The sequence below is a fragment of the Polistes canadensis genome, unplaced genomic scaffold (genome assembly GCF_001313835.1).
Source record: "Polistes canadensis isolate GaletaPanama2010 unplaced genomic scaffold, ASM131383v1 scaffold_138, whole genome shotgun sequence".
Classification (NCBI taxonomy): Eukaryota; Metazoa; Arthropoda; class Insecta; order Hymenoptera; family Vespidae; genus Polistes; species Polistes canadensis.
Window position 1 is genome coordinate 1 of NW_014569685.1, and position 21922 is coordinate 21922.

The 21922-nt window shown below is 32.2% G+C and overlaps 6 protein-coding genes across 9 annotated transcripts; 3 read left to right on the plus strand and 3 right to left on the minus strand.

Moving 5' to 3' along the window:
* The first annotated feature begins 6 nt into the window (after positions 1-6).
* LOC106788386 (nitrogen permease regulator 2-like protein) lies at positions 7-2195 on the plus strand. 3 transcript variants are annotated; one of them, XM_014751581.1, is made up of 9 exons: positions 7-247; positions 332-429; positions 528-619; positions 702-858; positions 964-1081; positions 1142-1376; positions 1467-1597; positions 1671-1840; positions 1926-2195. In XM_014751581.1, exons 1-9 carry the CDS (start codon positions 199-201, stop codon positions 2100-2102), a joined length of 1227 nt encoding a protein of 408 aa, XP_014607067.1. In that variant the 5' UTR covers positions 7-198; the 3' UTR covers positions 2103-2195. The 3 variants fall into 3 exon arrangements, with proteins under 3 accessions (XP_014607067.1, XP_014607069.1, XP_014607068.1); XM_014751583.1 differs by having other exon boundaries at positions 1509-1597; XM_014751582.1 differs by having other exon boundaries at positions 7-429.
* A 121-nt stretch (positions 2196-2316) lies between these two features.
* LOC106788385 (cilia- and flagella-associated protein 45) lies at positions 2317-4571 on the minus strand. The gene is made up of 6 exons (XM_014751580.1): positions 4147-4571; positions 3660-4061; positions 3190-3575; positions 2990-3122; positions 2623-2916; positions 2317-2514 (listed from the first exon to the last, which is right to left on the minus strand). The coding sequence occupies exons 1-6, from the start codon at positions 4300-4302 to the stop codon at positions 2317-2319; spliced, it is 1569 nt and encodes a 522-aa protein (XP_014607066.1). The 5' UTR covers positions 4303-4571.
* A 2091-nt stretch (positions 4572-6662) lies between these two features.
* LOC106788383 lies at positions 6663-12413 on the plus strand. 2 transcript variants are annotated; one of them, XM_014751576.1, is made up of 7 exons: positions 6663-7818; positions 8053-8715; positions 8798-9495; positions 9570-10226; positions 10300-10557; positions 10637-10897; positions 10974-12413. In XM_014751576.1, exons 1-7 carry the CDS (start codon positions 7599-7601, stop codon positions 12069-12071), a joined length of 3855 nt encoding a protein of 1284 aa, XP_014607062.1. In that variant the 5' UTR covers positions 6663-7598; the 3' UTR covers positions 12072-12413. The 2 variants fall into 2 exon arrangements, with proteins under 2 accessions (XP_014607062.1, XP_014607063.1); XM_014751577.1 differs by having other exon boundaries at positions 8813-9495.
* A 101-nt stretch (positions 12414-12514) lies between these two features.
* On the minus strand, positions 12515-13830 carry LOC106788388 (glutathione S-transferase theta-1). The gene is made up of 4 exons (XM_014751585.1): positions 13523-13830; positions 13308-13458; positions 13035-13215; positions 12515-12938 (listed from the first exon to the last, which is right to left on the minus strand). The coding sequence occupies exons 1-4, from the start codon at positions 13723-13725 to the stop codon at positions 12787-12789; spliced, it is 687 nt and encodes a 228-aa protein (XP_014607071.1). The 5' UTR covers positions 13726-13830; the 3' UTR covers positions 12515-12786.
* A 229-nt stretch (positions 13831-14059) lies between these two features.
* On the plus strand, positions 14060-15827 carry LOC106788387 (protein rogdi). Its single transcript, XM_014751584.1, has 6 exons — positions 14060-14145; positions 14373-14444; positions 14574-14708; positions 14814-15092; positions 15179-15388; positions 15464-15827. Exons 1-6 carry the CDS (start codon positions 14110-14112, stop codon positions 15530-15532), a joined length of 801 nt encoding a protein of 266 aa, XP_014607070.1. The 5' UTR covers positions 14060-14109; the 3' UTR covers positions 15533-15827.
* A 910-nt stretch (positions 15828-16737) lies between these two features.
* LOC106788384 (ATP-binding cassette sub-family B member 6, mitochondrial) lies at positions 16738-21046 on the minus strand. The gene is made up of 12 exons (XM_014751579.1): positions 20820-21046; positions 20237-20636; positions 19961-20160; positions 19725-19887; positions 19408-19619; positions 19189-19335; positions 18886-19109; positions 18514-18794; positions 18341-18441; positions 17906-18249; positions 17661-17818; positions 16738-17572 (listed from the first exon to the last, which is right to left on the minus strand). Exons 2-12 carry the CDS (start codon positions 20543-20545, stop codon positions 17183-17185), a joined length of 2529 nt encoding a protein of 842 aa, XP_014607065.1. The 5' UTR covers positions 20546-20636; positions 20820-21046; the 3' UTR covers positions 16738-17182.
* Between the last annotated feature and the right edge of the window lie 876 nt (positions 21047-21922).

The following is a 21922-nucleotide window of genomic DNA, read 5'->3' on the forward strand; positions in this document are numbered from 1 at the left end:
TGACTAGTTTCACGTCTTTGTTTACTGCTCATGAGTACGCGTGTGTCTAGCTCGGTGGTTGGAACGGAAGAGCGAATAGCAGCGGTTGTTCAAATGCGTGGTGTTTTTTTAGTTCTTTTGTTTCGCCACTAGGGGCGTGACGGTAAGAGTGCCGGAGGCGCCAAGCTTTGGCGTGACGGCCACATTACTGTCATACATATGTATATGCGCTCCGTGATGATAACATCTTGTGTCAGATTCAAATTCGGTATTGTTATTTTTATTTCGATACAAATCATATAGATTCGGTGTGATAACAAGACTAAAAAGAAAATCAAAATGATATCAGCAGCTTTAGAAAGTACAGAGGACAAAATTCAAGAAGGGCCAATTCGATGTATATTCTTTTCCGAATTTCATCACATAGCTGGACCAAAGATTACTTGTCAGGTTAGGTCAAGAGATTATATGTATAAAATATTTTATTTATTTAATTTAGCGTTTAGTTTCTGTATCTTTTCTTCTCTCTTTGTTTTATTTTTTTAAAGGTACCCGATAATTTTGTATCAAAAGATATATTTGATAATGTCAGCGTTTATATCATACCGAAGGCACAATTACAAAGAAGTACGATTACTGTGTAAGTTAAAAATGTTTATTAATGTTTTCAATCAATCAAACAAATTGAAGTCTCAATTAAAGAAATATGTTAATCGTTTTAGGACATTGAAAGATTATAAAATCTTAGGATTTCCTGTAAAAATAGATGATAAAAAATATGCAAGAAATGCTTTCTATTTTAATTTATGTTTTGTATGCGACTCAGAAGCTCGTACAGTTCATTATGAACCAGTAGTTAAGAAGATGTCAGATTTTCTGGTACTCATTTACCTTAACAAATTTATAGGTATAATAATATAAAAGAGTATATTTATAATGATATGTTATACTTAAGTAGAATATTTTATATTTCTTATATATTAGATGGCTTTAGAAATTGAGAACTGTTTCTTATCTACTTCCGATGATAAAAGTAGATTAGCAGAAATGCTGAGACACGTAATGCAGGAATTAAATTTGCATAAAATGTGTACACTGACAGGTAAGAATTGTATATATTTATTATTTTATTATATTATATGTTAATCAATTTCTTTTCAAGAGGGAACAATGACATCGCATTTAAAAGTAGTAAAGCTTGCGCCGGAACCTAAACCAGTCCTTGATCACCAAGTGCCAATATTCTTAGAAGGTAGAGAAGCGTTTCACAGTGATCAATGGGATTTAACTACTCAGCAAGTTTTACCGTATATAGATGGCTTTAATCATGTCGCTCGCATAGCAGCTGAAGCAGACGTAGAAAACAATTTAGTTAAGAGCTGTGTGCAGAATTTAGCGTAAGTTTATATGAAATAAATGCTTTTAACTTAAATGTTTTTACTTTAATCTATAAATAATATAGAATATATATTTTATTATTTTTTTAGATATTATAGCGTTGTAACTTTAATTCCAATATTTCAATACAGTAACGTTTATGCGGCGACGCCAAAATTAAAGCAATTAGCAGAAGACGTGAAATTACAAGAAAGATGTATTTCGTATGCATCTAAATCCTGTAAGTGCTACTACCTAATACATTAGTATGTTACAGCATAGTTTTAAGGAAAGATTATTACTATTTGTTATAGCGAGACAACCCGCATACCTCAGAGATATATATCGTACTTATGCAAGCATGACTCATAGCTGCAGTATGAGGGACTTATGTCAACGTTTGAATCCACAAAACTTGAGAATTAATGAAAGAAGATTGGTCCAATTTGGCCTAATTGAAGGTTTCATACGAAGGGTTTACAAGGTGTGTTCTTCCGTTTAAAAAATCTTTTTCTTACATAGATTTGGTTGAAAGAGAGAGCACGCGTATGCAATTATATGAATTTCAGTATCCCATACTACTACCTGGAGTACCGTATAACGAAGAAACACGAAATAATCCTGTTTATAAATATTTTACGGGAACATATAATTTGGATGAAATTTGCTGTAGTACAGGTCAAAGCGTAGCACAAATAGAAGAAATCGTTGAACGCGATCCAAATATCGTTATGCTATGGAAATAATTTAGTTTTACAAATTATATTTATTACATTATTAATATTTTCTATAATACGGATATGTACAGATAATGAATAAGAAATTTTTTCATTATAATAGGTGTAAAATGTTAAATATGCATAAGGACAGTATTTATTATCAAATAAGAATTCTTTTACAAGATGTATATAGATATATAATGCTATATAGATATATATAATATATATATATATATATGCATTATTTAATATTTTCGATCATGCGTTTAACTTCATTAACGTATATTTCGGGTACCTTGTTCTCTCTCATTTCATTACATTTTCGTTCCATAGCTTCTTGTAACTTTTTTTTACGCATAGCAGCTTCCGCACGAATTGCCAATCCTTCTTCAAACATCTTTTGCCTCGCTCGAATGCGTTCTCTTTCCTTTTCGTTCACCTATTGCAGAAATAATAAAATTTAAATGAACTTATAATACAAAATATATAACATAAGTAACTGCGCAAAAGGTTTGAAATATTTTTAACGATCAGTACGCCGGCCGACCTGCTTTAATATCTCGTTACGATGATTAAGAGCTTCTTGGTGTTTCTTCTCGCGGTTCTTTTTATCGCGGCAAAATGCCTCCTTTTGCACACGTAGAATTCTTTCAAATTCACGTTTTTCTCTGTCAATTTCAATCGCTTGCATCGATCTTTTGTTTTTTATTTGCTCTTCTCTTCCTTTTTTAAGATCCATTATGGTTTCTATCTTTTTCAGAGCTTCCTCCTTTTCTTTTCGTCTCCATTCTCTTTCTACTTCTTCTTGAACGCGGTCTGCATTTATTGCATCAATTTGTATCTAGAATTTGAATAATTGTGTTGTATTCTAATACCATTTGATTTCGTTATTATAGTTTATATTGAATATTCACTTGAAGATCTTGCGTGTGCTTTGCCTGTACAGCTAGCCTTTCTTTTTCTTGTTCTTTACTTAAATTTTCCAATCTTTGCTTTTCACTTAATTGAATATTTCTTTCTTCTTGAAATTTTTGATATTCTTTTATCCTAAGAAAGTTATATGAATTTAATTAGCATATTTATTTAACGTGAAGCAACAAATTGTAGATGTTACCTTAAATCTATTATTTTATTTTCTTCTTCTTCCATAGCTTTGAAATGTTTCAATTGTTCATTCACTTCTGCTAGATCTCGACGAATTTTAGCACCTTCAGCTTCTTTGCGATGTAACTTTTCCATTTCTGCTAGTTGCCAAGTTATGTTATTCATATTAATTAGCTGGCTCTCCTCTTGTTTTCTTTCAAATTCAAGTATTCGTTGTTCTTCGTTCTCCGTAATTTGATCCTTTAAAATCTTAGCAAATACTTGTTTCTTATAAATTTCTTCTTCTTCCTTCTTTAAATCCTCTTTAATGGCCCATCTTCTTTCATTTTCCATCATATCATTTAAACGCTTCTCTTCTTCGGCTAATTCTTGTTTGATTAATTTCTTTTCAGCCATCTATAAAAGAGCAATTTTGTACAATACGCATTTTGTTCTATTGTTTATTACAATATAATTAAATCCTTTAATGCAATGTAATACCTGCATATCTCTTATGACTCTACATTTAGTTTCTAAGATAAGCCGATTATACTTTTGAATTTCCTCTTCCTGCTCGAGCTTTAAATTGTAAGCTCTTTCAAGCAAATGCATGGTCCTTTTTTTGGCTTCTTCCTCTATCTCATTTAACATTTTGTCTTTTTCGCGTGTTTTTGTCAGGTCCATTTTATGAAAAAGTTCTTTACGTATCATGCTATCTTTGATTAGTTTCTGTTTTTCCTCTTCTACTGCTGTAATAGCCGCTTGTTTCTCTTCTTCAGTTAAATAACGACCATGCTCTTTAAATTCCTTATACTCTTTGCTTGTAATAATAACTGGTCTTTTTGATCCGATAAAAGCGGTATCCTGTTTCTGCTTTCCATTTTCAGTTCGTACCTTAACTGCCTAAAATTAGTGAAAGAATTTAAAATTCAATATTATATTGATAACCGATCATTTGAAAGATAGAAAAATGATATATTTTTCTTACTCCCCGTTCTCCTAATATATTAGATTTTTTTAAGTTTGCCGAGACTATACCCGTTGTACATTTTTCGTTATCGTGATATTTTGATTTTCTGTAAACGAACGCTTGTCTTCGTAAAGGATTATCTGTAACACTTGAGATCTTGTAAGTTTTCGACATGTTTTTTAAAAGGCTTGCCAATTAACACGTTTTTACGTATTAATCATTTGAAAGATAGTTATCTAACAAATTCAATTTGGATTATTTTCTTTATAACATACATATATTTGATAATACAATTAGATTATCAATTCGTATGAACATCCGGCACGAAATGATCCTATTATCCAGAATGGGAATACTATTGAAAAATAGTTAAAACCATTGATAGGTGTGACAACACGTTCGTTTGTTCGATAGTTACATGTGGATACGTGGTCTTATCAAAAGATTAATCAGCGATTCTTGTGAAATCGATTTAACATTTGAACGGGAAATTAAAAAAAAAATAAATAATTAATAGATAGAGATGTTATCGTCGTCGTAGAAAATCATTTTCTATTCGTTTACTCGATTACATTGTTCAAAGAATATAAAAAATTCTTAAATTAAAAGAGGATTCAAAAGCGCCAAGTATTTCGACGAATGAGCTTAGTCGATAAGTCCTGATGACTCTGCTGCGCAGTGGCGCCACTACGCAGCAGTGCGCGCGCTCGTTCGGCTTACGCGCCGCTCACACTTGATTGGTAGAATGTGACGGGTAACGCGTCACATTCATTCTTCGCGCGCCGTTTCAATCGCATCGTTTGTCAACAATTACCGCCAAATTCAAATCTTTTCATATTTCGAAATAATATTTTTGTTTGTTTGTCTTTTTATACGGAATAAAGAGAAAGAAAGAGAGAAAGAGCAAGAGAAGAAAATAAATAACGAACGTAAAAAAGAAATTGTTGTGTTCTTTCGGTTATAGGTGGTGGACGAAAGAAAGAACAGCGCACGTGTATCTATCACATAAAAGGGTTTACTTAATAATCACCGATGGAGAAATTATATTTATGCTTATTATCCCGCAACGAGGAACCTACTTGGACTGTTATTATTGTGAGTAATTTCAAAACTCTAACATTCCTAATATAGATAGTTTATTCAAAATTAGCGCCTTCTTGTCGATAAGTTAACAATCGTTTCGATACAAAACAGAATTTGAAAGACAATAATAAGCGTTCTTTGTTGGAGAGAAATAAAACAGTTTATAATAGAATTTGTCGACAAGTTGAATATTAATGTAAAGTAAGATAAAAGAGTTACTTTGGAACGTTCCTTGTAGACTGGCGACGAGTAAGACGGCTAATACGCGATGGCGTGACAGCAACGTATTCGATCAAAAATTAATAGCAGTCTGTGGGCGGGTCTGAAAGTTGGTACAATGAAACTTTTCAAAACAACGCTTTGCATATTTAATGCGATAACATTGTATTCCTTGTATCGATGGATATTAACGTCGTCGCGTGCATATTTTTCTATTCCTTTGTAAAGAAAATGACTATCAGAATACATATTTCTTTGAACTAAAAAAGTACAAGAAATAGTCTATATACGCGTATATATCGACATATTTGTATATTATTCGATGTTGATATCTATGACTCTTACGTAGCGAATTTTAAAAAGTAGACAGACAGTTCAAACATATTCGAAATTGGAAGAGTTTTCAAGCATTGTTAAAAATTCTCATTTATTCGACGAAAATAAATATATTAATATTATTATAAGAAAATGCTTAATGTGTTAGTTCGTTTCTCAAATGCAGTTTATATTTTCGAATATATCGCCCGCGGTAATATTATTATACGTTTTTTTTTATTGTGTTCTATTGACTAGGAAAAGATAAACAAGTTAGTTTGTCGTCTCCTGGTTTAGTACTTATTAATGAAAATGCGAGCTCGATAGGAAGCAATCGATAAGCGTCCAGCTGTTATTTAAAATGCATCTTACACGGTATGGTGAAAGTGAGACGTAGTAAAGGTGTACGTTTTATTTTTACATTTTAAATGTAAAATCTAAAATTACTTTAGATGATCGATAGATAGACCGATCGATCGATCGGTCGACCGAGAATACGAACGAAATAGGTAAAGTATGTTATTGAAGGTGCTCGTTATCGTTACAAGTTCATTGACTTCCACGTATCTTCTACAGTATCTTCTACAGTATGCAGCTTATTTTATGAAAAGTCGGTTTTTTTTCTGTTAATGAACAATTGTTTAAGCAAACCGATGCATAATCGTATACATATGACAATAAAGAACAAAGAAATTAAAGGAGATATTTGCTATTATTAAACAGACCGTATGCACCCGTATAGGTGGGCGAAAAAAAGGGAGAGGCAGGAAAAGAATCGCGATGGGAATTAAGCGTGATCGCAAATAATGAGAAATAGCAAGTTTTATCTATCGTATTATTCATATTGCACGCTAATATATATGTTACAAATATACGTCATTTATTTTGAAGATAATCGAAAATAAAAAGAAACTCGATACATATTCTCGAATCGATGTAGGTATATATATCACGTAACGCGTAATATCCCTCGTCGGATAATATCGGAAAGTGATCTAATCGGATGCAATCCCTTCGAAAAAGTGTCTTCCTTTATAATTTATTATACCACTTGTCTGTTTCCCACTTTCTACTTGAACCGTATATCACCGTATACCACGTATTGTGTCGTTTTGCATCCCAGGTCTACTCTCCGGATCGCTCGTGCCGTTTCGTGCGAATGAATAAGTCAAGAGCGAAGCGTCCCTCGCAAGACCATTTCTTCCCCCTTTGCATAAGTTTCTTACAACTCCTTACCGATCCTCCTCGAGGAAACAACTAACAAAAAACTCGAAGAAACGATCATCATCATCATTGTTCGCTAACTGAACCGCCTTCTTTTTTTTTTTCTTTTTCAATTGAAAACTAACGCGAGAGAACCATCCGTTTCTTTATCTTCGATGATTGAAAATGTATTCCCAGTTTGTTGGGCGCAACTCCTTAGAACTTATCCGCCGATCGAATAGGGAATAAATAATGAAATATTTATCGAACGTTCATCAATTACTATTCGATTATTTGATAAAGAAGAGTTAGGTTGTAACCCTTCCAGCAAACATGATTTCCGCCTGCGCCAACGATAGAGCGTTTGCTTGCCGTTGGCCAATTAAAATCGCCTGTTGCGTATCAAGGGGTTCCATAAGGACAACATTACGGGGTGTTAAAAAGTGGGGGTTGTTAATTTTTCTTAGATCTTTCATTTTGCCGTCGGATACGCGCCAGGACTTTGTCATCAATTTTTGCTCTTCGTTGTTAAAAAAGTTCGAACGTAGGCGCGAAATTCGCATTACTCGATTACTATTTCCAATCGAATTGGTGCCTTACAATAATAATCCAATTTTCTATATTATTTGATGAAAAATTGGTGAGCTTAAATGCGCGGATTTCTTGGAATGCCTGACGTAGATAAGAGGTACGGAAGGAAGGTCTCCAAAAAACGATCTTATCTTTCCAAATTTCCTCGTAATTCTTTTTATTTGACTGGATTAGGCTCAAAAAGAAAGACCGTACATGAGCAATCGATCGTCGTGGATTTAACTAATGACGATGTTAAACTAACGCGGGAAAAAAGCGAAACGAGTGAAGGTAGTTCAGGTATGAAATAGATTTATCCAAATAAATATTAATAATAATAATAATAATAATATGATTAACATCATCCGTTTATAATATTATGGTACAATTTTAAAACTTTTATTGTGTTAATTAATTGCTATTTTCTCTAATTGGAAATAAAATTGAAACGAAATGACTCATCGATTTTGATTGATATTTTATTAATATCGTCACAAGGAATTGTATTATAAACAGTAGTTGTATCTGTTACAGAAGTTTGCGCTATGATAGCTGACAGTTCGAGCAGATTTAATCGCGATAATAAAAAAAAAAACGGTATAGCTAGGGCGTTACGTGATCGAGGACCATGCGTGATCCCGGTTCAACCGAATCATTGCCTTCCTATACATCCAGCACCACCGATTCCAACTCGAGCTGTACCGATACCAACATCTCGAAAATCTCAAAGTTCACACGCGATTGAAACTTCGATTTTAAACACGATCGATGTGGAATCACCCGCAAAATCGAGGATTTTCGAAATAAACGCCGATTCGGAGGAAGAGCAGAGCGTTTCTTTTATCTATGAACGAAATCGAGAAAAAAAGACTTCCTCGAAAGAGGCAAACTCTTGTCCTATCAAAATCCTAGATCCTGTTAAACGAAAAATCACTGATGACAAATCTAAAGAACGAGGAAAGGATGCTACGAAGGATTCGAAGAAAAAAAAAAAATCCTCCGACGTTAAATTAAACGATGGATTCAACGAATTATATACGAATGCTACTACGAGTAACATCGATAAAGAAAAGAATAGAGAAGTTTTGGATGATACAAAGTGCGCTACGTCGATCGTGGGATCGACAACAGAAATTCATTTTGGGAAGGATAAGATCGTTCCTCCTCTTCGATTAAAAAAAGTCGTTCGTCAAGAAGGTTCATTGAAAAAAATCAAACAAAAACAAAAATTAATCATTTCATTATTACAAATTACAATTATTCCATCGTGTTTAATTAGAGTTATTGTCCGTAGGAAAAAATGGCGATCGTGGAAAAGCAGAAATACCCTCGAAAAGAGACAAGGAGGCCAATTATAGAATAGTCACTGGTGCTACCCCTCGTCCAGACTCTCAATCTATTCCGACGGCTTATGAATATTGGACCAGAGGTTATCATTTCGATGATGATAATAATTTTGATGTCGCATCGACGAGTTCAATCCCTCGGAACACAGTACGTCGATCTTCCCTCAAGAGCGACGATTACAAATTAAAATATAGACGTAATAGGCTAAGGCGAAAACTCAAGGAATTACAGGACAAGGCATTGGATCTATCTCGGGAGATAGCTAACAAGCCCACCAATATTGTTGATTCTAGTCCGCAACGTAACACAAGGCTCAGACAAATGATGAACTGTTACGAGAAACAAATAGAAAACGTTTCAAAATTACTTAATAAATTGTACAGTGTTAATCCTCCATCAAACGAGTTCGTAGATTTAGAGGAAAATAAGAAAGAGCATCGGTGGGACGATGCATTCGTTGGAAACTTTTCTCCAATTTCTTCGCCGGAACCACCAAAACTCTCACCCCGTTCCCCGATAGATTATCCTAATAAGTCACCGGATAGTATTAGAAATAGTCCACCTGTATTGCCGAAAGTTTCTATAAATATTTCATCCAATTTGGATATTCAGGACGAGCATGATGCAGAGGTTATTATTCGTAAATCGTATGATTTTGAATATTTTACCAAAAGTTGGGTAATAATAGTTTCTCTATTTTGCAGACCGTACAATTACCAGACGAATCGACTTGGATCGCGTGCGATAATAATACAGCAGAAATCTCATCTATGGCGGATAGTTTTTGCGAAGACACGACTAATCAAGAATGGGAGTCTAATAATAATAATATCATCGATTTAGGACATCGATCGACAACACCGCCAATTCCTTCCTCAACTTCTATCGATCCGTGTTCCTCGGAAAATGTTGAAAATATTGAAAACGGGCAAGTATTTGTTGATGGTATTGAAGAAGTTGTAGAAAAAGATAATATTAAAATAGTGCACGAGAAAAAGGAGACGATGAAAGAACTCTCCAAGACAATAAAGGTCGGATCGTCGAATCATTCGATTGCCAAAGAAAAAACAGAAATAAAGGAACAAGAGGCACGCGATGCTGACAGCGCTATTAACATAAATCTCATCGAGGGTCCTATAATAAGTTCTGTCTCTGGAGGTACCGAGGTTCCATCGCACGTCAGGTGCGATCAAGTAAACGCAACCCAGCCAATGATGGTACCAATAACGAAAACGAAAATTTCAACTTCTGCCGACATGATGAACATTTTACAATTAGAATCTAATTATTATGACTCTACGCTCGTAAAGAAAAATGTCTTGGAAACTAATCAAATAGAAGGTTCGAAAAAAACGCAGAAGGTATACAGCTGTAGATAATAACGCTTAAGCATCCCGATTGCGATGGACTATTCTAATTGATACAAAATCTTAGGTAACGTCGAGTACAACGCAATCCAGGAAGACCGACAATGTTTCCGTAGCTCCGACTTTCAACCAAGTAGAATATCCTTTTACAGATCAACATTGTTCATCTCAAAGTAGTAATGAAAATCGAATAATGACCGAACAATTTCCTACGCTTGGTAATTGGGTAGCCAAAATGTCGAAAAAGCAAGTTTCCAAACAGAAATCTAAATTACAAACTGTGGGAAATAATATAGGTATCATTCCAACGGAAGAATCTACGCGCGTAAGTAGAAATACTTGGCAAAATGTGTTCAAGTTTAATCAAATAAAAGGATTTTCTTGTTTGTATTTTATTTTATCAGACTTCAGGGTTGGAGACGCACAAAGTATCGTCAAACGACACCAATATCACCAATAGTAACAATGCGTTAAACCTTACTACTCCACAATGGAATACGGAAAGATGGCATCGTCAACAACATCATCAACAACGTCAGCAACAGCAATTATTTCAACACATGGCTGCTGCCGCAACTCCTCAGTCCCTTCCGTCTACGACGACTCTGAATTCAGGAATTTGCACTCCGCACTCGACGACTCATTTTTATCCGAGTAACTATAACGTAAGTAACCTAAGACAAATAGCAAATAAGAATGATAAAAAATAGTAAACGAAATTCATTTCGTTCTCTTTTATAGATTGATCCATACACCGGAGCAACGTTTAGTTATCATTCCGCATTGTATCCTGTTTATGGCGGTTACCCGTATCATTCTCGTTTACATCCGGGAACGCCTTTGACGAGTTACCACCACTTACCTATGCAGAATCCTCTTAATTCGTCCTTACGTCAATTGTCGCACGTCGACAAGCACTTGACCTCTTTACAGAACGCAAATCGAAATTTTACTTCTGATATTTTAAAATACTCCGGATCGCTTCCCGCCGCCGCAGCTGCTGCTGAATTTCAGCCATCAAATGACTTTGGTTTCGATCGACTCAGAGCAACAACTTCTACCGATAATCACAACGCAGAAGCGAGTTGTCTCTCGCCGTTATTGCTAGCATCTTCGGCTTTATCCTCAGGGACGCAACAAAATTTACCACGTATGCCTCTTAACGGATATCCAGCTGGCAATAATCAATATGGACGCAACAGAATAATACCGGACGTTGTAGCTGCGGCTGCAGCTGCTGCAGTAGTCGCGGCAGCTTCTATCGGAAGACAGCGTACTTCTTTAACTCCTTATAGCAAATCTGGAAGCACAGCCATGAATGCCGCTGTTATGGAAGTTGATTCTACCCGATTAACTTCTAATACTTCAAATAATCGTACTCGAGAACATCTTTTGTCTCATCAAGGACAATCATCCATGGACGTTGGAACAAAAGAACCGCAATGGAACGGCGCCGAATATCGTCCTATACCTAATTTACTTTTAGACAGATTACCTTTTGTTAGACCGGAACACGATTTTCCTACAACATCTATGCTTTCTAGTAATATTCAAAATCCACCCGTATCTATACCGACGGTTCCTCTTCCGCAAATGTCCAAAAAAGTTTCTAGAAACGTTGAAAGGGACTGCGAAACTCCGCATCTCGGTAAAGTAAACAGAAGTCCCGATACTTTGAGTAATCTTAAATGTTCCAATTGTGGCATAGCTGGATCGATGTTTAAATGTCTCGGATGCGAGGTAGCTTTTTACTGCAATGAAAGATGTCAAGCTCGACATTGGAGCGTTCACGTTGAAAAATGTCCTAAAAAAATGCCAAAGTTAAAAAAAGTAACATAAATTGTATATTCAATATATTTCTCCGTAAATTATATTTACCGTGATCCATATGTTTTATAGTTTGCAAACAGGTCATCATATCGTTACACCAATTCTTCTTATGTCTTTCAAATTTAAATTATCTTACATTATTTTACTTTAATTCTTGATACGGATATACAAGAAATATTATTGCATGTGGTAGGTGTCGTTTTTGTAAAACAAGATTTTCGAAGTTCTCAAATTACGCTTTAAACTATAAAGTAAAATCTTCTTGTTTGTTCGTTCTTGCATATATGTGCGTATACACTAATGTGCACACATGCACATTTATATGTACCATTGTTATGCATTTTAAATAATTCTCGCAAAGAAAAACAAACAACGTATAAGATTAAGTAATAGTATAAGACGTATAAAATGTTAAGTAATTAAGTACAAAATAACGATGCGCTAGTCAATTATTAATGTCACGAAGTGACCTTTTATATTTTTCCCTCATAAAATTTATATATATTTATACATATAATATACACACGTAGTCCCATTTTTTAGTTTTGACAAAATTATACTTTTGTGTAATAACTTGTATAAAATTAGAAAGTGAACCCTGATCTTTACGTATCAGGTTTCTTATTTTACTTACTATTAGTAATCCATTAAATATTCACAATTGATATGATAATAATATCATAATAGAAAATATAAGATAACGAAAAGATTAACGTTTTAATGATTATAGTTTACTGGCAGTTTGGTTCTGTTGCTGTACAATGTTATTCAATAGTTTGTGAGCTTCATTATAGTAAGGTTTAGTTTCCTGCTGTACTCTTTCCATCCAAGCATTGATACGTGGCCATTCTACGCGTGGATCGTATCCAGCTAAGCCTACGGTTTAATATATAATATCTATTCTATTATAGCTCTATTATAACTATTTTATATAAGAAGAAATTTACAAATTTGGATCGCTCATAAACTTACGTAGTTGTTCCAATTCGCAAGTTGCAAATATATCGCTTATACTAATTTTATCGCCCGTAAGAAATAATTTGTCCTTTAGCCAAATATTTTCTATCAAATCAAGGCAAGCTAACATTCGCTTTTTACAGTTTTCTATTTGTTCAGGTTTAGATGGCTTTCCTGTTTGTAAAGGTTTCAGATACTACAATAAGAAGAAAAAAATAATAAAATTAGAAAATATTCATTTGAAATTTCTTATAGATTCCAATTAGAGCATATTAATATTATTGTTACCGTAACAAAAAAATATGATGCACAATTTATTCTAGTATTTAAATGTTGCCATTCTAAATACTCATCGACTCTGGCTTGTTCTTTAGACGAAGACGGATACCAATGTTGGGCTACTTTGTATTCTCTGCATAAGTATCTCGCAATCGCAATACTACAAGTAAAACCATTCGTCATTATTTATTATCTGATTAACTAAATTGTCCAATCGAACGTACCTTTCTATCAACTTAAACCCATTATGTTCTATAACTGGAACTTTTTTAAATGGATTGAAGGCCTCAAATTCGGGAGTTAAATTTTCAAGTTTTGTTAGCTTTATTGGTTTTGCCTCAAATGGTATACCAGCTACTTTTAGAAAAATATATAGTGCTCTTGATGGTTGGGAAAATAAATCATAATACAACTTAAGACCAGTCATTCTTCTTTCGGAGATTTTATCAAGAATTTAAGACAAAAATCTACGCTCACCCAGAACTTATATCGAGATTAAACAAACTGGAGAAGTTAATTCTTTTAACAGAAAAAACTGCTTCGTCAATATCCCATGTAATAGATAGAGAAATACAAAAAGAGAAAAAAAACTTTTGAGATGGACATGAGGAAAAATAAATGTGCAATCATTCGACACAACGTTTTTTAGTCAAAATAAAAAAATCGTATTCAATGCGATATTCGACTTAACAAATTGCAAAAGTCGACGATCATAGATCGCTATTATAAAAAAGCATTAAAAGGTTAAATAAATTAAAGGGCAATATAGAAGACCGTCTAAAAAGAGGGAGACACCGTCGAGAGTGAAAAGATGGCGGATTGCGAAAAAGAGGAGGCTCACAATCTCGTAAGTTGTTCACCTTGTTTAACATTTATCTAATCGCTTAATCTACCTCGCTTTCTCTCATTTCTGGGAGATAATGAACCTTATCTATCGCTTATCAATTACACGTATTTTAGCTAATCAATAAATCATGTTTATAAGGTTATGTCGTTCGATTCGATATACATACAATACATACTCCATTTATGGAGAATTTTAAGTCTTTTTCATTTTTTTAATTTTTATTTTAGCAAATGGAGTTTGAGTGGGTCCTACACGAAGAAGTCCATTCTTCGTTATCCCAACTTCGCAATATCTTAATGGTTAGTAGTGTATTATAATAAATTGTCATTATCAGTTTACTATTATAAATTTGTATGGAAGATTATTAATTTAGTGGCATAGATGTAAGACGTGTGAAAAAGTTCAATGATATATGTATCATTTTGTAGGAATGCGCACAGCGATTTCCATTAGCTGTTTTTGGTAACGATCAACCAGACAAAACGGACAGATTTGTATTTGCAGCTCCGCATGATCAAGTAAAATGTGTTGCTGTACTTACCGGTGATAGTATCACAAATGCAGTAAGTAATACACTAACAAAGTTACATTCATTTTTATATTGTCGAGTAAACGTTAAAATTTAACAATTAAATTGTAGAATATGATAACTGAATATTTTCTCTTAGGAAGTTAATTTCAAAATACAACGTCAACCAAACGTTAACATGAGAACGAGTATAGTAAATGAGCATCCATGGAAATTGCAACAAATACAAGATGCTGCTAATCATTTGCAGCAAGCTATCGCGCATATCGATAATGTCGATCGGCATTATCTTTTCAAAACATCAGACGAAGTTATGCATGTACTAGGTAATATATTAGGTAGTCTTCAAAGAAGTAGAACCAGCTTAATTGTTCCTAGAAAGAAAACCATCGACGATCTCATTAAAAGTCGTAATATGGTAAATAAAAGTTTAGATAAATCTTTCTATCTACTTATTGATACGCATAATAAATATAATCCAGTTGCAATATATTTCATTTTCAGAAATCTCTAAGTCCTAATCTTCCAGAGAATTTAGCTATTAGTTTTTACATACAAAGCTATAAACTGGTATTAGCTGTCTATCAGTTAGAAAATGCGCACGGCAGCGTTAAACATGAGACTCAACAAGCGGAATGCAGTGTACCATGGTTAAACGATGCATTGGTACTTCTAACCATAGCATTGCAACTCTGTCAACGTTTAAAAGATAAGGTCTGATATTATAATATTATTTTATTCATTTAACAATTAATTTTAATAGTTTCCTTTTGTTTGTTTATTTTTCAGATTTGCGTATTCTCCTTATACAAAGATTTTACAGTAAGCACACATGCTCCTTCAACTACCAGTTGGTAGCCTTAGATACGATTTTGGCTTTAAGATGCTGTATTATAAAAATGGTGCTATATCAGGATTATTGATTCTAGCTAGTTGCTAGTTCAATAAGTCAATAGTGCTTGTTAAAGTCATCGTACGGACAGAAAATGACATTTCTTTCGTTGTTTTAATCGTTATCGCGCACGGACATTGTTCTTACAGAATTTAGAAGTAATTATTTATAGTGCGTGCCTAGAATAGTATTATAGTAACTTAATATGTCACTGTGAAACGTTAGAGGGTGGAGGTGTGAAATCAAATATTGCATTTCTATGTTATTTTGGATGCTATTTAAATCTTACCAACCACATACAGCAAAAAGAGGAAACTCAAATATTTTGCCAATTACGTGTGTGCCTAAACTTCTTGTATGTTGTATCGTAATCATTCTTTCCCTTACGTAATTTACCTATGCCCAAACGTTGATGTCTCAATGATCGCATCCAAGTTGATACAAGTGTCGTCTAATGTTTCTTTTAGGACATTTTTTAAATCAGTATTGTCTTGCAAATCGGGTGCGTGTAAACAGAATTTTGACAATTCTCTAAAAAGAAATATTATATAACAAATAATATATTAATTCTCTCATAAAAATATTGCAAGTATTGACGGTACTGTTCCAAATAAAAACATCTATTATTGTTGTTGTTATTATTATTATATATATATTATTCTTATTATTATTATAATTATAATATAGTTGTGTACATATATACATATAAGATGTACTATAAACGTATTCTCATTATCGAACATTATTCACAATTAACTGTGTATTACTAAACTATTCTTTTATTCGGTTTTCCTTTTTTTTCTTTCGATAGAAGAAAACTGATAATATCATTGTATACCATTTGTTATTCAATCTAATTTATTGAATTTAGCTTTGAACTTAGCTTTGGATTTGTTTGTAACAATCGAATAATGATGTTTCAAATTATTTGTCAAAATTGAAGAGAGAAAAAATGATTAGGAAATAAAATAAAATTAAAAGAAAAATATTTCTTCTGCATAGGAAAAGTACGACATAATGAATATTTGGACACGTTTCTCAAAATGTCTATTCAAAATATAGCAATAGCCATTAAGGTAATAAAATTTTCTCATAGGGTCAATTATTACACGCTGATTTGATGTTATTTGCAATTATTTTGATATTATATTTCTTATTGATAGATAGGATATATGTTTGCATGGACTTTTATTGCCAGTTATTATTTTTTATGGAGAGCAAGTGAAGCGGCAGAAGCAATAAGTTACGCAGATGAATCTGGCTGGGTTCCAGATGGAGCTTATGCTTATAATATGGCACGAGAAGAACATGAACATACATTAGCTGAAGAATAACATAGATCTAATCTAATCTAAAGGTCTTTTAAAATATATATTTATATCTGTGAAATAATATTGATTTAATGAAATAATAAACATTTGTATACTACGTTCTATAATGTTGAGAAACAGTCATAGAAATTTAGGATTCTACATTAGATGCATGGTAAAGAAATAAAAAATTATAAACTTATATTATTTAGTCATCTTTTTATCTGTTTACATTTTCATAAATAAGAATTCTCTATTAAAAATAATTAACAAAAGTTTATATACATAATAATCAATTCTTTTTCTTTAAGCTTTCAGTTCAGTTTCAGATGAAACAGGTACAGGCTCACCTTGGTTCATTTCTGTGTCATTTTTTAATTGTTCTTGCCACATCGTATGATAAACTCCACTGTATGATATTAATTCTTCGTGTCTACCTCTTTCAACTATTTCACCATTTTTCAAAACCAATATTTCATCCGCGTGTATTATTGTAGATAATCTATGTGCTATAATGATGGTTGTACGATTTGTACAAACTCGATATAATGCTGTTTGAATATTACGCTCTGTATGAGTATCTAACGAGCTCGTTGCTTCGTCCAGAAGAATTATTTTAGGTGCCTTCAAGATTGTTCGTGCTATAGCAACTCGTTGCTTTTCACCTCCGCTAAGACGAAGACCACGTTCGCCGACCTAATGAAATCGATTATGTATGATTAATATTAATAATTTTTAATATATAATATAATTATTTTTTATGATAATTAAATAACAAGTAGACCTGGGTTTCGTAACCGTTTGGAAATGTTAAAATTTTATCGTGAATGTCTGCATTTTTGGCCGATTCTATTATATCCGCTTCTGGAGCATCTATGCGACCATATTGAATATTATATTTGATCGTATTGTTAAATAGAACTGTATCTTGAGGTACAACACCTACAGTTAGAAATGATAGAAAATTTGAGTAATTCTTAATATTATTTCTATTCATATAGAAATATTTTTATAGTAATTGAATATTACCTATAGCATTTCTCAACGAGCTTTGTTTAACAGTTTTGACATTTTGACCGTCTATTAATATAGAACCTTCTTCTATATCATAAAAACGGAATAGTAACCGTAATATAGTTGATTTTCCAGCACCAGAAGGACCAACGAAAGCTATTACTTTTCCTGCGGGTGCAATGAAACTAATATTTCGTAATACCACTCTGTCTGGAGTATAGCTGAACGAGACGTTGGAAAATTCTACTTGTCCCCGTTTAACTTGTAATTCTCCAGCACCGGGAGCATCTATTATTTCTTGTTCTTCTTTAAGAAGATCAAACATATTTTCCATATCGACAAAATTTTTTTGTATAGCTCTGTTAATAAGAACAAATAGAAAATGAAAATCTATGACATAATAATCAATAATTTAACTCATATCGAGAAAAGTAAATGAAAATGGTTTACCTGTAATAAGTACCAAACCAATTAAGTGGGACGTAAAGTTGTATTATGTAACTCGCAAACAAAATATAATCACCAATCGTTAATCCTGTACCAGCTACAACCTAGAAGAAATATAAATTCAAAAATAACATCTAACTTTTCGTAGATAAACTTTTGATAAATTCATTTCTCACCATATGAAGACAAAGTAAAGAACCAGCTAATAAACCACAACAAATAATGATATTTTGCAAAATATTTAAGATGTTTAATGTAATCATAGACTTCCATTCTTCAACTTGGAAATCTAAAATAGCTTTTTTATAACAATCTACTTCATAAGATTCTGCCCCATAATATTTAACTGTTTCAAAATTTAGTAAACTATCCACACTGCGTGCTTTTTGCGCGTTATCCGCTAAATTCATTCTTCTTTGAAATTTAACGCGCCACTCGGTGACCATAATGGTAGCAGCTAATTTGATTCAAATGAAAAATAAAATTTCCTTAATAATATTTCAAATCTTATGGTTATTAAGTAATAGAAGAAATTCGTAAGATATTACCAATATAAAGACTCATTGTCAAAAAGACGATTAAGCCAAACCATTTGTTAAAGAAACTTATGAAAAATACAATAGCGATAATGATATCAACGATTGTTGGTATAATTGAAAATAAAATATAATTTAAAAGGTTATTTATAGAATCGGTACCACGATCCATGACTCTTAATACTTCTCCAGTTTTTCTACCAAGATGCCAACGTAAACTTAATCCATGCAAATGTCTAAAAATAATATATTATATTGAAAGCTGATCATTAAATATATATTTTTTTGTAGGAAAAATTAAAAAGAAATATATACTTGAATAATTCAAGCTCCACTTCTCTAGTAGTAAATTGTTGAATACGAATCCATAAAAATGATCTCAAGTTATTTAATAATCCCATTCCACCAGTTCCGCCGCCTTGTAAAAATTTAAAAGCGACGTATATTAAAATTAGATCCCATCTGTAAAAAATACAAATATATTAGATTAGAAAGAAATCCTACATTCTGTATATAAAGAATAATATATCATACCGAAACTCATTAGGTGCAACTTTTAAGCAATCTACAATTTTTCCATTATAAATGGGTACATATAAATTTATTAAACGTCCCAACATAAGCAGACCGAAACAAAATATAACTCTCAATTGAAGAAGAATATCTGATTTTGGCCACAGGAATGGAGCTAAAACTTTAATTTTATACCATGCATTTTTCCATGTAGAAGCATTATCCCCGGGTCTCTATAAACATAGAGACAAACACATATTTATATATGTTAAATATTAATTATCAAGAAAATCATTCCTTCTTTCTTAGTTTTTTTAAATATAGCATTAATGAGTTACATCATAATAATATCTTGACTGCGAAGTTGTAGCATTGTCAAGCGTATGATATTCCGGATCCGTATAAGGAAATATTCCAGGTGCTTTTAGGCCAATAGCAAAGATCATTAAGTTACTAACGTATCGTAAAACAAATAGGCCCATTTCAATTTGATCTGTCAATCTGAAAATAAAATGATATATAGATAAACTTAAAAACCTTATTAAAAGCTTGTTTTTGGAATTATTATACTTACGAATTTAAATGAAACCACCATTCGAGTTTTCCAATATTAACAAAAACAAGATTTTCAGCAACAAGTGCTAAAGTCCAAAATCCCAATAAAACAAGACCATGGCCACGAGGCGGTACGCTTGGTAATAAATTATTTCTTTCTACTCTCAGTATATGAACGGAATATGGATACATAATTACTGTTAATACTGTTGTAAGTATCTATAAATCCAATGGTATAACACAATAATATTATATATATATATGGAAGAAAATAATAGGATAATTTATAATTTACCATGTATCCATAAATTTTCTTATCATCCAAAATAGTTGCTTGTAAAATTAATCTCAATATGCTAAGTAATGGAACTAGATAGAGAAACAATTTTTGTAAATTGTATAGCCTACTCCTTGGTAATACATTTGCATTCATTTCTGTTCCATACTTGTGATACATCCATAGTTGAATTGTCCCAAATATCATCAGATACAAAAAAATGATGCTTGTACTTATTGTATCCATAAAACATTTAGACATACCATGTTCAATCCAAATTTCAGTAAAACTGATATTTGGTGGACAATACGTTATTGCGATAGCCATAATAGAAGATTTAATTTTCTTCTTTGACTTTTGAAAAGATTACTTCAAATATTATTCTCTTAATTTTGTCATTTACATTATTTTTTACTACCTAGAAAATATTATTAAATAATTAGGTTAAATTCTTTATCTTCTATAAATTAATCATAGAAACAATATTACATCATAATAATCCTCCGAATATTAATTAACATTATATTATTTTATAATACTATATTATAACTTATTTACTCGATTTAAAGATAAAAAATGAATTTAAGTAATAATAGAGTACCAAAAAAATAATAATTATATGACTCTCTTCCACGCATTTAATAGGATAAATAGCTCAACGTCGATCAATTCTTCATTCATTCTAAACAACACGTTGGAAAAATGTCTTTATTCCTTTTGATTGATTTTCTTTTTTTTCTCCTTTCCAATATTTTTATTAAAGTAATGTGTATTAGAATACTTACACGCAAAATTAACAAGCGTGTTTTTTTGATAGTCACCGTGCGTGACGTCACAAAATACAGGGATCACGCGCCTATTGAGGGATTTAAATTCTCACTTACGATTGGTCGTTGTTTCAAGTCTAAGATTGGTTCGTTTCTTTGGATGCTTGAACAAAATTATTTTCAAAAATGTAGGAATTATAATCAAGATTTTTATCAAAACAATTACAACAAACTGTTTTATTTTAAATATATATAATAAACTATTTTATTATTTTATAAATTGCCGGATTAAAGATTTTTCTTTAAAAGCAACAAGGTTACAATACATTTCATAAATATACGAACTGATTCTGACGAAAAATAAAGTTCTCCATTATATACGTTAGCTCTCCTTTTCATAATTATAATATAATTACTTTATCAATACTTTTGGAGTTTACTCCTTAAGAATCAATTTTCATATAAATCGCCCGGTATGAAAAAAATATGAAGAKTAAAATTTAGTGATCGAATGACCTCATTACGTTACGACGGTCGATATTTTCAAAGCAGAAAACTACTATTACCGATATGGTGTCGGCCTGCCACTAGTGGCTTTAGCGAATATTTTTTCCAGGTCGATGCACCACTATAGTGGCTCACTCGAGTAGCTTACATACTCACAGTTTGAATTAAATTATCGTCTTTATAGTCATTCATATTTAAGTGAAATGTTAAAGTTTAAGTATGTACAATATATTTTTAAGAAAAATTATAATTTAATCATTAAGGAATCTTTACGTAAAACATAAGAGCTTTCTTTATATACGGTAACTGTTTCATATCAGACTTCGTATTAACTTCTATTATATTTTATTATTATTATTATATCGCGATAGTTGTCCATAATCCTTCTGAAGAAGATATACATAAAAAATAAAGCGAATAAAAAGATGTT